Source organism: Oncorhynchus kisutch, linkage group LG23 (assembly GCF_002021735.2).
Source record: "Oncorhynchus kisutch isolate 150728-3 linkage group LG23, Okis_V2, whole genome shotgun sequence".
NCBI lineage: Eukaryota > Metazoa > Chordata > Actinopteri > Salmoniformes > Salmonidae > Oncorhynchus > Oncorhynchus kisutch.
In genome coordinates, this window is record NC_034196.2 from 7,091,204 (window position 1) to 7,105,943 (window position 14,740).

The 14,740-nt window shown below is 40.4% G+C and overlaps 1 protein-coding gene across 1 annotated transcript in view; it reads left to right on the forward strand.

The window, feature by feature from the left end:
* Nucleotides 1–14,740, forward strand: part of LOC109877943 (lysosome membrane protein 2) — a 54,884-nt gene that overhangs the window by 19,764 nt on the left and 20,380 nt on the right. The window contains exons 3-7 of the mRNA XM_020470184.2: nucleotides 1,752–1,899; nucleotides 2,205–2,396; nucleotides 2,605–2,696; nucleotides 4,429–4,548; nucleotides 11,941–12,119. Coding sequence (XP_020325773.2) covers nucleotides 1,752–1,899; nucleotides 2,205–2,396; nucleotides 2,605–2,696; nucleotides 4,429–4,548; nucleotides 11,941–12,119 — 731 coding nt within the window. The remainder of the gene's footprint in view (nucleotides 1–1,751; nucleotides 1,900–2,204; nucleotides 2,397–2,604; nucleotides 2,697–4,428; nucleotides 4,549–11,940; nucleotides 12,120–14,740) is intronic.

A 14,740-nucleotide genomic window follows, 5' to 3' on the forward strand; every position in this document is an offset into this window, starting at 1 on the left:
CCCATCTTAGCTACTGTTATATCAATATGTTTTGACCATGACACTTTACAAACCAGGGTAACTCCAAGCAGCTTAGTCACTTTAACTTGCTCAATTTCCACATTATTCATTACGAGATTTAGTTGAGGTTTAGGGTTTAGTGAATGATTTGTTCCAATTCAGTTTCTGTAATAGCTGACGTGTAAAAGTGTTGTCATCCGCATACATAGACATGCCAGTTTTACATGCCAGTGGCATGTCGTTAGTAAAGATTGAAAAAAGTAAGGTCCGTCAGTTTTTGTAAAAGAAAGAGACCCACACTAGGAGAGACCCACACTCAGATGCAATAATTGAATAACATAATATCCAATGTTTCGACAGACAAGCTGTCTTCATCAGGGTATAATGGCAAACACTGCGGGTGACCAGTTTATATAGTATCAAAGGTGTCTCATCATGGCAGTGTGGCCTGATATCCTTGGTTAATTCTTAGATGTAAAAATAAATACAAAAAACATGAATGATAGCCTACGATCATAGATACAATTTGGCTAAATAGGCCTACAAACATTTACAATGAATAGCAAAATCACAATAATAACGAATGGTGTACTGTACGTTGAGACCAAAGGGAGCAAGGGTCTTTAAATTAAAGATCCAGGCAGCCTCTTGTTTTAACAATAAATATATGATGCCCCCCCCCCCTCTCCTAGGGAGACCTATGTGTGTGTCCTTTGACACTATATAAACTAGTGATCCACAGTGTTTGTCATTGACACACCATACCCGACCTTGTTTGATGTTTTTATTGTTACTGGTATTAGTTTTGAGGTTGCTTTGTCAAGTTGCTTTGACATTTGATCGCAATCAGGATTTTGCAAACTGCCAGATGGTGAAGCATGATTCCTCACTCCAGTGACTGCGTTTCCACTGCTCCAGAGTCCAATGGCGGCGAGCTTTACACCACTCCAGCCGATGCTTGGCAGTTTGACAGACGAATCTGGGTTTGGTGGATGCCAGGAGAACACTACCTGCTCAAATGCATAGTGCCAACTGTAAAGTTTGGTGGATGAGGAATAATGGTCTGGGCTGTTTTTTATGATTCAGGCCCATTAGTTCCAGTGAAGGGAAATCTTAACGATGCAGCGTACAATAACATTGTAGATGATTCTGTGCATCTAACTTTGTGGCAACATTTTGGGGAAGACCCTTTCATGTTTCAGCAGTAACAATGCCCCTGTGCACTAAGCAAGGTCCATACAGAAATGGTTTTATATAAGTCTACAATTTCTTTATCTGAATCTCTGATATTCAATGAGATTTAAATCAATCAAATGTCTTGATTAAGCCCTGTTTACATCAGCAGACGTCACAAAGTGCTATACAGAAACCCAGACTAAAAACCCAATCAGCAAGTAATGTAGAAGCACAGTGGCTAGGAAAAACTCCCTAGAAAGGCAGGAACCTAGGAAGAAACCTAGAGGTACTAGGCTTTGAGGGGCGGGCCAGTCCTCTTCTGGCTGTGGAGATAAATCTGGCATTTATGGCCATGTACTTTCTTTAAGATGTTCAAACGAACAGCTGGGTCATTCAGAGGTCGAGTGTTCCATAGCGGCAGGCAGAACAGTTGAAACTGGAGTAGAAGCACGACTAGGTGGACGGGGGACTGCCAGGAGTCATCAGGCCAGGTAGTCCTGAGGCATGGTCCTAGGGCTTAGATCCTCCAGGAGGGGAGGGAGATATTGACTTTCCCCATGTCTCCTCTGTCCCAGGGAGTACAGGCTCAAGGAGAACGTGACCTTTTTAGAGAATGGGACAAGGGTCGCTGCCTACCAATGCAAGACCTTTGTGTTTCTGCCAGAGAGGTCAGTGGGTGATCCTGACATAGACATGATCACAACCATCAACATCCCAGCTGTGGTGAGTAAAAGTGTGTGTGTGTGTTTACACTGTTATGAGCTCTTATTTTTCTCTTCTAAAGCCAACTATAATGTTTAGTGTTGTGTATGTAGAGGTTTAACAGCTCCTAAGTTGAATTTCTTAATTTTTTCTTGTTATTTTAAGTCGTTTTTTGGTCATTGTGTTTGACAATAAGTAATCTCTCTCTCCCCCCCCCCCCCCCCCCCCCCCTCTCTCTCTCTCTCGCGCTCTCTCTGTCTCCCCCTCTTATCTCTATCTATCTATCTATCTATCCTACACTCCCTCCCCCTCCCTCCTCTGCTCAGGCTGTGATGAACAAGGTAAAGGATAGCTTCTGGAAGAGTTCTTTGGTGGCTATCTGGATGAACTCCCTGCATGTGGGCATGTTCATGACGCACTCCGTCAATGAGCTTTTGTGGGGCTTCAAGGACCCTCTAATGTCACGCATACACACCATGAACCCTGAGATCGACGAGTACTTTGGCCTCATGTATAAGGTAGGTCAGGGAGTGAATACAAAATACAACATCTGACACACTCAACCCTTTTTAAGTTCTGTAAAGAACAATTTAAACTGTCTACGGTCCTTGATACCTGTTGTGTCTGCTGGTGGTTACCACTTTCACCTGAATATAAAATATTAGTATAATAAAATAATATTAATGGCCTTTTAGAATGATTTTCCTTCTCTTTTCCACTCTGTAGAAAAATGGAAGCAATGATGGTGAAGTTGTTTACCATACCGGGGAGGCTGACTCCATGGACTATGGCAGGATAGCCAGATTTAAAGGAGAAAGGTACATAGTGGCCATATTTGGGGAGTTTATCCCATTCTTCTCTGCAGATCCTCTCAAGCTCTTTTTGGATGGAGAGCAATCGCTGCACAGCTATTTTTAGGTCTTTCCAAAGTTGTTAGATCGGGTTCAAGTCCAGGCTCCGTCTGGCCACTCTACTATAAAGGCCTAATTGGTGGAGTGCTGCAGAGATGGTTGTCCTTCTGGAAGGTTCTCCCATCTCCACAGAGAAACTTTGGAGCTCTGTCAGTGACCATCGGCTCAGTTTGGCTGTGTAGCCAGCTCTAGGAAGAGTCTTGCTGGTTCCAAACTTCTTCCCTTTAAGAATGATGGAGGCCACTGTGTTCTTGTGGACCTTCAATGATGCAAACATTTTGTGGTACACTTCCCCAGATCTGTGCCTCGACACAATCCTGTCTCTGAGCTCTACCCAACAGTTGCTTCAACCTCAGGGCTTGGTTTTTGCTCTGACATGCACTGTCAACTGTGGGAACCTATATAGACAGGTGTGTGCTGTTCCAAATCATGTTCAATCAATTTAATTTACCTCAGGTGGACTCCAAGTTGTAGAAACATCTCAAGGATGATCAACAGAAACAGGATGCACCTGAACTCAATTTCGAATCTCATAGCAAAGGGTCTGAATACTTATATAAATAAGGTATTTCTATTTTAATACATTATGGGGTATTTTGTGTAGATTAATGAGGATTTTTTAAATTTAATACATTTTAGAATAAGGCTGTATAACGTAACAAAATGTGAAATTTCTGAATGCACTGTCTTAAGATATTTCTTAAAAGTGTCAACAGTTTCTGAAGCTCTCAGATCCTCTGTAAGACTGTTCCAAAGGCCAGGACCATAATTAAGGCAGCCTCACCAAAAGTTTTGGTTCTGATCTTTGAAACAACTAAACGACCAGTGACAGAAGATCATGACATGTTTTCGGGTGCCATGCCGAACAGTGCAATAAAAAGCAATTTGTAAATCAACAGACCATCCTTCAAAAATCATTCTCAAAAGTTGACTGCTGGATCCTCATTAGTCAATTCTTTAGAGAAATAAATGTACAGCACTCCAAAAGATGCTGTGTTGTAACTGCCTCCTACAATACATACTGCACATTATCTTCCCTGAACACACACTGGACATTCTGTCCAAGATTTATATCTTTATTCTAATGATATGAAACCCATCATTGAGTAAGTGTAAAGGACTGGAACAGAACAGTCCATCTGTTTCCTAAGAACTTCTTCATAATGCCAGATAGTAACAGAGGACAGGGTTATGACCCAAATGGCACAATGTTCCCTATGTAGTGCACTACTTTTGATCAGAGCCCCTATGGCCATTTGGAATGCAGACTGCAGCACCAGAAATAGAGACTCCCCAGAGGCCCCTGGCCTATCCAGAACCCAGAGCACAGTGCTGTGTGCTTGACACATCCTAGTACTTAGCCCAGTTGGAAAGGTCTCAATGAAGGCTTCCTGTTAGCTTTCTTCTAATGTAATAACAGACCTACCAGTATGTATCATGCAGCACCCTTTCCTTCCCCCTTTGATTAGATAAAGCACAAATGTTGATTAGCTTTCTTTAATATGTTGACTGATAAGTCACACAAGCCTAAACAATCAAGCATTGGCCTAGATGGCGATTTGTATTTAATAGGTATTATAAAGATGTACATGTATATTTTTTCTTCAAGTTACATTTAGAAATACATTTTGTGTTTCAGCAAACTGAGTCTGTGGACATCTGAGCAGAGTAACATGATCAACGGTACAGATGGCAGTGCCTTCCACCCCCTGCTGTCCAAGAAGGAGAGACTGTACATCTTCAGTCCTGACCTGTGCAGGTAGGCTACAATACAGAATCTTACAGATCAGATGTCTCACTAAACTGTATGTCAGAGGTCACTAAAATGCACACATTTTGACAGGGTGGGGTCAAATCCATTTCAAGTCAAGTCAGGAAGTATTGCTTTTAAATTAGGAAAATGAAATGACCCCAACTCTGCTAAACAGTATGTCAAAGGTCAGTGTTGAATATATACAGTTTTACTTTGGTAAATGGATCCCACAAGAAAAGTGTAAGTTCAGAAGCGATGTTGCTCATTTGAGCGATGGCCTGTGGTCTCATGTGTGACTTTTGTGGTAGTTTCTTTACTATCAAATGAGAGACAAACTTATCACACAATTCGGAGTTATACTTAAACAAAATCTTTATTCTCTTATTAATAAGGGTCAATACAACACACACATATAAAGTGAGTCGATTGAGTGAGCTAATGATAGCTGGTCAACGAATCACCCTCAGATGATTCATTGAGAGCCTGAGACAAAGGTACAAAGGTCTTTTATAGCCAAAATACACCTCCTTCAGTCTGCATGACAAACAACAGATGTATGGAATGGGTCACAAGGTTAAGATTTGTATGAAAGATACAAAGACTGTATCTGCTGTAAAAACTGTTATCATTGTGTAGAGACCAGGGTCTGGCCCCGAGCCATCTCTCCCTGGTACCTTCCAGTCAGGCGCACAGACACTATTCATGCTATGGAATGTCGGCTTGTTAGGTTTATCACTAATCCATCGTAAATCTTCTCATTGTTAAATCTTCCAGAAGCCCATCCTCAGAACACACACAGATGAGTGTTTTAATAACCCCTTATTCTGTGGCATAAAACAACCATTTGATGCAATAACAGTATTATAACATAATCTTGTAATTTATCTCACATTCCCCAATGTTGAGAGTCCTCTCAATTTAAAAGAAAATTACAAGATTTAAGAAAATGTATTCACTTGTAGAAAATGCATACATTCTTCATAAAACAAGAAGCATAAAAGCAATAATTAATTGCATGTATTCCTGCATGTGACAGGCTGCTATAGCACTGGCTCAGCCTCCTCCAAAGAAACTTAGCACCGTCTCCCATTTCAACCTCCAACACAATGTGTCTGGTGAGGTCCTGATACACAGACACCTGCTTGCAGTTTATATGATTCAAGGCTATATCTTCATAGACAGTGAAAATCTAATATTTAATGCATAATGCAGTGCATGCAACAATGGAGTTTAATAAAATAAGCTTTCGTTTTCTATCACACTCTAATGGATCAGCAAGGTGGAAATAACTATTTCCATCCCAGAAGCTACAATCTTGTTGGACAAATCCAGGCAGTGGCTCCTGATTTAAGTCAAATGTATTACGTTGGTGCCTAATGAACATGACCCAAGACAAGCATCATGATTCCACTATTTATAAGGCAATACCTATAGATAAAAAAATATTAGGATCAGTTTCACTCTCCGGATCAGAGTTCACCCTTTCCATTCACCAGGGCATGCTGAGAATAGTGTCAGTATCTTTAGCTCACAACAGCAATCAAAACAATCAATCCATAATACATTAATTGCTTCACTCATATAGTTATCATATTAAACTCAAATCAATCCTTCAGTTTTAAAAATCATTCAGTTACCAAATCATAATTAGAACCCAATTCATTATCCAACCAAAATGTAGAATGACATTGCTCAGTGATAGGACCAATCACTTAAAATCCTCAATTTAACACACATCGACATTGGCAGAATGTACATTTATATTAACATACAGTATAATTATCCTATAATTCTAGTATTAACTTTCTTATCATGATTATAATTACACATCAGTGTCCTAATATATTCTTAATCTAAATGACTATAATTTTAGCAGTGTGTAGAGTGGATGGCCCATGATAATGTTCCAATTTCAATGTCTCACCTGAGCCACCACCACCTTTACCATCCATTATGTCTTGTCCATTTGTCAACCAGTATACCAGCGACATAAGAGAAGTTTGGAACAGATTTCTCCCCACCACATGGACTCCTGTCACACTCCTGAGAGAAAAAAACAGCTTAGATTGGGTGCTGTTTTCAACTCTCTAGAGACAGCAGGAGCGGTAGAGATACTCTTAACGATCGGCTATGAAATGCCAACTGACATTTACTCCTGAGGTGCTGACTTGCTGCACCCTCGACAACTACTGTGATTACTATTATTTGACCATGCTGGTCATTTATGAACATTTTATGAACCACCCCTCATAGCCTGGTTCTGCTCTAGGTTTCTTCCTAGGTTTTGGCCTTTCTAGGGAGTTTTTCCTAGCCACCTTGCTTCTACACCTGCATTGCTTGCTGTTTGGGGTTTTAGGCTGGGTTTCTGTACAGCACTTACACTCAATTAGTATTTGGGAACAATTGTTTATGTAATCTCTGACCCACTGGGAATGTGATGAAAGTAATAAAATCATTCTCTCTACTATTAATCTGACATTTCACATTTTTTAAATAAAGAGGTGATCCTACCTGACCTAAAACAGGGAATTTCTGCTAGGATTAAATGTCAGGAATTGTGAAAAACTGAGTTTAAATGTATTTTGCTAAGGTGTATGTAAACTCCCGACTTCAATTGTATCACTCAAGGTGTGTAAACTTCAATCTAAAACCTCAGGAGGACTAGTACCTCCCCCATAATTTTGACACATGACTACCAATGTGAGTAATGTGTAAAAAAAAAAAATATATATATATATATATATATATATATTTTAATATTCAAATATTAGCATCACTACCCTTAATATCTCCATGAAGAAAAATTATTGTACCCATACAGTCATAGTAAAATAGACTTAAGACAGCCTACCCTTAGTCAAAGGCAACGCCCTATCCTTCTTCACATTGGTCCAAATCACAAATACGGCTAACTATAAACTTCATCATAATTATCAATATTACAAATTACCTTATTCATTATCCAAATGGCTTTCCAGTGAGGGTGATCAAACCACACAGGAAAGTCAGGACAGAGGTCAGAGGTCATACAAACCCTTCAAATAAGTGTTTCTTACTATATTAGACTAATTAATAAAAAACAGTCAAACATTTCATACATTTCGTATCCTAGGGTTCCAGTAAGTTTTCAGTACTTGTCTTATCAAAAGAATTCATATGTTCAATTAAAACTTCAGAAAAATCCATGTATGTGTGTCCCTTTAAAAACGTATCTAGGATAGGGGGCAGCATTGGGAATTTTGGATGAAAAGCATTCCCAAATTCAACTGCCTGCTACTCATCCCCAGAAGATAAGATATGCATATTATTAGTAGATTTGGATAGAAAACACTCTGACGTTTCTAAAACTGTTTGAATCGTGTCTGTGAGTATAACAGAACTTATTTAATAGGCGAAACCCAGAGGACAAACCATTCAGATTTTTTTTTAGGTCACTCTCTTTTCAATGAGGTTTCATTGGGAATCCAGATTTCTAAGGGAACTTATTGCAGTTCCTACCACTTCCACTGGATGTCAACAGTCTTTAGAAATTGTTTGAGGTTTTTCCTTTGTGTAATGAAGAAATACGGCCATCCAGAACGAGGGTAACTTGAAGTGTTCTGTTAGATAGTTGCGCATTACCAGAAAGCTAGCTACAGTTTGTTTTTCTCCTGATTTGAACACAGATCATCCCATCTTCAATTTTATTGATTATTGATGTTAAAAAATACCTTAAGTTGTATTACAAAAGTAGTTTGAAATGTTTTGGCAAAGTTTACAGATAACTTTTGAGATATTTTGTAGTCACGTTGCGCAAGTTGGAATCTGTGTTTTTTTGGATCAAACGCGCCAAATAAATTGACATTTTGGATATACAGTGCCTTGCGAAAGTATTCGGCCCCCTTGAACTTTGCGACCTTTTGCCACATTTCAGGCTTCAAACATAAAGATAAAAAACTATTTTTTTTTGTGAAGAATCAACAACAAGTGGGACACAATCATGAAGTGGAATGACATTTATTGGATATTTCAAACTTTTTTAACAAATCAAAAACAGAAAAATTGGGCGTGCAAAATTATTCAGCCCCTTTACTTTCAGTGCAGTAAACTCTCTCCGGAAGTTCAGTGAGGATCTCTGAATGATCCAATGTTGACCTAAATGACTAATGATGATAAATACAATCCACCTGTGTGTAATCAAGTCTCCGTATAAATGCACCTGCACTGTGATAGTCTCAGAGGTCTGTTAAAAGCGCAGAGAGCATCATGAAGAACAAGGAACACACCAGGCAGGTCCGAGATACTGTTGTGAAGAAGTTTAAAGCCGGATTTGGATACAAAAAGATTTCCCAAGCTTTAAACATCCCAAGGAGCACTGTGCAAGCGATAATATTGAAATGGAAGGAGTATCAGACCACTTCAAATCTATCAAGACCTGGCCGTCCCTCTAAACTTTCAGCTCATACAAGGAGAAGACTGATCAGAGATGCAGCCAAGAGGCCCATGATCACTCTGGATGAACTGCAGAGATCTACAGCTGAGGTGGGAGACTCTGTCCATAGGACAACAATCAGTCGTATATTGCACAAATCTGGCCTTTATGGAAGAGTGGCAAGAAGAAAGCCATTTCTTATAGATATCCATAAAAAGTGTCATTTAAAGTTTGCCACAAGCCACCTGGGAGACACACCAAACATGTGGAAGAAGGTGCTCTGGTCAGATGAAACCAAAATTGAACTTTTTGGCAACAATGCAAAACGTTATGTTTGGCGTAAAAGCAACACAGCTCATCACCCTGAACACACCATCCCCACTGTCAAACATGGTGGTGGCAGCATCATGGTTTGGGCCTGCTTTTCTTCAGCAGGGACAGGGAAGATGGTTGAAATTGATGGGAAGATGGATGGAGCCAAATACAGGACCATTCTGGAAGAAAACCTGATGGAGTCTGCAAAAGGCCTGAGACTGGGACAGAGATTTGTCTTCCAACAAGACAATGATCCAAAACATAAAGCAAAATCTACAATGGAATGGTTCAAAAATAAACATATCCAGGTGTTGGAATGGCCAAGTCAAAGTCCAGACCTGAATCCAATCGAGAATCTGTGGAAAGAACTGAAAACCGCTGTTCACAAATGCTCTCCATCCAACCTCACTGAGCTCGAGCTGTTTTGCAAGGAGGAATGGGAAAAAAATTCAGTCTCTCGATGTGCAAAACTGATAGGCATACCCCAAGCGACTTACAGCTGTAATCGCAGCAAAAGGTGGCGCTACAAAGTATTAAAGGGGGCTGAATAATTTTGCACGCCCAATTTCAGTTTTTGATTTGTTAAAAAAGTTTGAAATATCCACTAAATGTCGTTCCACTTCATGATTGTGTCCCACTTGTTGTTGATTCTTCACAAAAAAATACAGTTTTATATCTTTATGTTTGAAGCCTGAAATGTGGCAAAAGGTCGCAAAGTTCAAGGGGGCCGAATACTTTCGCAAGGCACTGTATATCGATGGAATTTATCGAACAAAAGGACCATTTGTGATGTTTATGGGACATATTGGAGTGCCAACAAAAGAGGCTCGTCAAAGGTAAGGCATGGATTATATTTTTATTTCTGCGTTTTGTGTCGCGCCTGCAGGGTTGAAATATGCTTCTCTCTTTGTTCACGGAGGTGCTATCCTCAGATAATGGCATCGTTTGCTTTCGCCGAAAAGCCTTTTTGAAATCTGACATGTTGGCTGGATTCACAACAAGTGTAGCTTTAATTTTCTATCGTACATGTGTGATTTCATGAAAGTTAGATTTTTATAGTAATTTATTTGAATTTGGCGCTCTGCATTTTCACTGGCTTTTGTCCAGGTGGGACGCTAGCGTCCCACATATCCCAGAGAGGTTGATACCTTGGCACAAAGACAAACAGAAAACTCACTAAACCCAAATGAAAAAGCACACTCCCAATAAATCAAACATAGTATTTTAAAACACCAACAAATAGTCATAACAAGTGTGTTGTGTATGGGTATTTGCAAACCTTAAGGTAAAAACAAACAATAAAGGCCAGGCCTTACTTAATTTGTTTACGGTTTCAATCTCACACACCGCTCTCCCCAAGACCATAGCCCTGTGAAACATTTCAAAGAGAGAAAATGACTACCCCCTTTATGCTGGAAAAATAATTCAATTTCATTAGCATTCACTATACTAATATCATAATCAGTAACCCAAAGGTTTATGATAATGATAAGTCCTTTTTACACACATTGTTTTAAGAATTAGGGGAGAGCTGATGCACTATGTCCCACATCGGCAAAATGTCCTTTGGCAATGACCGAAGGATCAAGTCAACTGGATGTACCAGTTTTGGGGTCAATTCCATTTGGAATTTCTGTTTAATTCCACATTGGAAGAATGTTAATCTCTCATGAAAAATAAATATATAAATGTAAAGTTAAATAAAGTTAAAGATCATCTGGAGTTAGCATTAGGGTTTTGGTCAATTATGTTTAGAATGTCAGTTTATGCCCTGAGTTAACTTAATTGAAATTGATCAGAAACCTCGGTACCAGTACCCCAGGAATCTCCAGAAGTAATTTCCCCTGTGGGTGACTTGTTGTGAGTGACATGACCTGTGACCCCTTGACTAACCTATGCATGTAAATTGGAGGGTGTGTGGGTAGAAGCAAGTGAAGTTCAACACATGTTCACCATTACACAGCTTTCTGAAAGATGAGCTCATGTCTTAGACAATAAAGAGTGTTGTTGCAGGTGGCCTACCTGAAGGCCTGACAGTCAGACCTGGGTTCAAGTACTATTTGTAATCATTTCAGATACTTTAGCTGGGCTTGTTTCATCTTGCCTGGCATAATGGAACCAATAGAATCGTAACAATCGCCTCCAAGAACATACTTTCAAAGGATTTGAAAGATTTCGAATACTATTTGATCCCAGGTCTGCTTACAGTATCCTTCCAGCCTTGGCTCAGACTGTGTTGGCGTTCATCTTTTCTAAACACCACAGAATCTATGGCCATGTTTACAGTATGGTGCCTACACCATTATCTTATTGTCTAGTGCACTGCAGTTCACTAGCTAAATTTAACCCTTTTCACTAACTAGGGGGAATGCAACACTTAATTGAATTAAAAGACCACCCTTACTGTTGGTGTGGCTCCATGCATTCATATCAGTCCAAATGTGAGCGAGATACTTCCGCAGATATTATGAGCTGTATTAATTTTCAACATTAGTGGGGAATGCTCTAAGTGAATATTGTGCTTGTTTTTCATAATCATGTTTGTAATTTAGTATTTTATTGTGTTTTATATTGATGTGTGTGTTTTTTATTGTGCAGGTCTCATTTGAAAAAGAGACATGGTGTCAATATGACACCCTGTTAGACAGTACTTTTTATGTTGTGATCCTCAGGTCCATCTTCATGGAGTTTGAGAAGGATGTGGAGGTGAAGGGACTCCCAGCATATCGTTTCACCCCTCCTCGTGACGTGCTGGCCAGCAAGGAGGAGAACCCAGCCAACGAAGGCTTCTGTGTCTCCCCGAAAGAGTGCCTGGGTAGTGGAGTACTCAAAGTCAGCGTGTGTAAAAAAGGTAGTTAGCTCCAGCTCTCTACCTCCACCTCCTCTCCACCTCTCCTCTCTCTCTCTGTATTTCAGATCGGTGTTGTAGGCCCTATTCCATTTTAATCAGGTGTGTTCAGAGAACAATTTGAGATATACACACCCCAGAACATAGACACACTTACACGCACGCGCGCACACACACACACACACAGACATACACAAACACACACACACCATATGATACAGCTGCACCATCAAGAGCATCCTGATCGGTTGCATCACCGCCTGGTATGGCAACTGCTTGGCATCTGACTGTAACGCGGCAGGGTAGTCTAGTGGTTAGAGTGTTGGACTAATAACTGGAAGGTTCCAAGCCTGGGGATGCATTTCAAGGCCTACCTTCAAACTCAGTGCCTCTTTGCTTGACATCATGGGAAGATCAAAAGAAACCGGCCAAGACATCAGAAAAGAAATTGGAAACCTCCAAGTCTGGTTCATCTTTGGGAGTAATTTCCAAATGCCTGAAGGTACCACGTTCATCTGTACAAACAATAGTACGCAGGTATAAACACCATGGGACCACGCAGCTGTCATACCGCTCAGGAAGGAGACACGTTCTGTCTCCTAGAGATGAATGTACTTTGGTGCGAAAAGTAGAAATCAATCCCAGAACAACAGCAAAGGACCTTGTGAAGATGCTGGAGGAAACAGGTACAAAAGTATCTATATCCACAGTAAAACGTGTCCTATATCGACATAACCTGAAAGGCCGCTCAGCAATGAAGAAGCCACTGCTCCAAAACTGCCATAAACCGCCACATTTTGCAACTGCACATGGGGACATGTCCTCTGGTCTGATGAAACAAAAATAGAACTGTTTGGCCATAATGACCCTCGTCATGTTTGGAGGACAAATGAGGACGCTTGCAAGCCGCAGAACACCATCCCAACAGTGAAGCACGGGGGTGGCAGCATTCATGTTGTGGGGGTGCTTTGCTGCAGGAGGGACTGGTGCACTTCACAAAATAGATGGCATCATGAGGGTTGAAAATTATGTGGAAAGAAAATTGTGGATATTTTGTAGCAACATCTCAAGATATCAGTCAGGAAGTTAAAGCTTGGTCGCAAGTGGGTCTTCCAAATGGACAATGACCCCAAGCATACTTCCAAAGTTTTGGCAAAATGGCTTAAGGACAACAAGGTATTTGAGTGGCCATCACAAAGCCCTGACCTCAATCCAATAGATAATTTGTGGGCAGAACTGGGAAAAGTGTGTGCAAGCAAGGAAGCCTACAAACCTAACTCAGTTACACCCGCTCTGTCAGGAGGAATGGGCCAAAAACCTATTGTGGGAAGCTTGTGGAAGGCTACCTGAAATGTTTGACCCAAGTTAAACAATTGAAACAATTTAAAGGCAATGCTACCAAATACGAATTGAGTGTATGTAAAGAAATATTATCTGAAAAATAATAATTCTCTTTACTGTTATTCTGACATTTCACATTCTTAAAATAAAGTGGTGATCCTAACTGACCTAAGACAGGGACTTTTTACTAGGATTAAATGTCAGGAATTGTGAAAAACTGATTGCACAGGGCGGGGTCGAGACCCAGGGTCTCGAGCTTGATGTGGGGGTGTATTTGTATTTGGCTATGTAAACTTACGACTTCAACTGTATATGCTCTAAAATGACACCGTGGGCTGTGGTCAAAAGTGCACTATATGGGATAAGGGTGCCATTTGGGACGTATTTTGCTTGCCATGCTAATGCCCACTCTCTCAGGTGACCGTGGCTAGCATTTTAGTCACACCACCACTCACTCAAACTCAAATCAAATAAAAAATTCAAAGTGCATTTAGAATTACAACACACTTTGCATTAAAGCAATAATAGAAGAACATAGAAAGCAAAAATATAAATTATTAAAATCCGGCTCAAGAGGTGTGTTTTTAATAGTGATTTAAAAACCTCAATGGTGTTTGCCCCTCTTACCTGACAGGGCAAACTGTTCCACAACTTATGTGTTTTAATAGAGAATGTTCCGCCCCCGCCTTGGTTCTGCATCTAGGAACCGGGAGCGGAGCTCCCTCACTGGATTGTAAGGAACAAGCATGTCTGTCAGATAAGAAGGGGCATGCAGTAACTTAAAAGTTAGGAGTAAGATCCTTAAAATCGAAAATCAGACTGATGCGTCACAGAGTAACTGGAGTGATGTGAATTCTCTTCAATTATAATCACAGCCGTATATATTCCCCCCCAAGCAGACACATCGATGGCCCTGAACTAACTTTATTTGACTCTATGCAATCTGGAAACCACATATCCTGAGGCTGCATTCGTTGTAGCTGGGGATTTTAACAAGGCTAATCTGAAAATAAGACTCCCTAAACTGTATCAGTATATCTATTGTGCTACCAGAGCTGGTAAAACCCTGGATCATTGCTATTATAACTTCCGCGACGCATATAAGGCCCTCCCCCGCCTCCTTTCGGAAAAGCTGACCACGACTCCATTTTGTTGCTTCCAGCCTATAGACAGAAACTAAAACAAGAAGCTCCCGCGCTCAGGTCTGTTCAATGCTGGTCCGACCAATCTGATTCCACGCTTCAAGACTGCTTCGATCACGTGGATTGGGATATGTTCCGCAT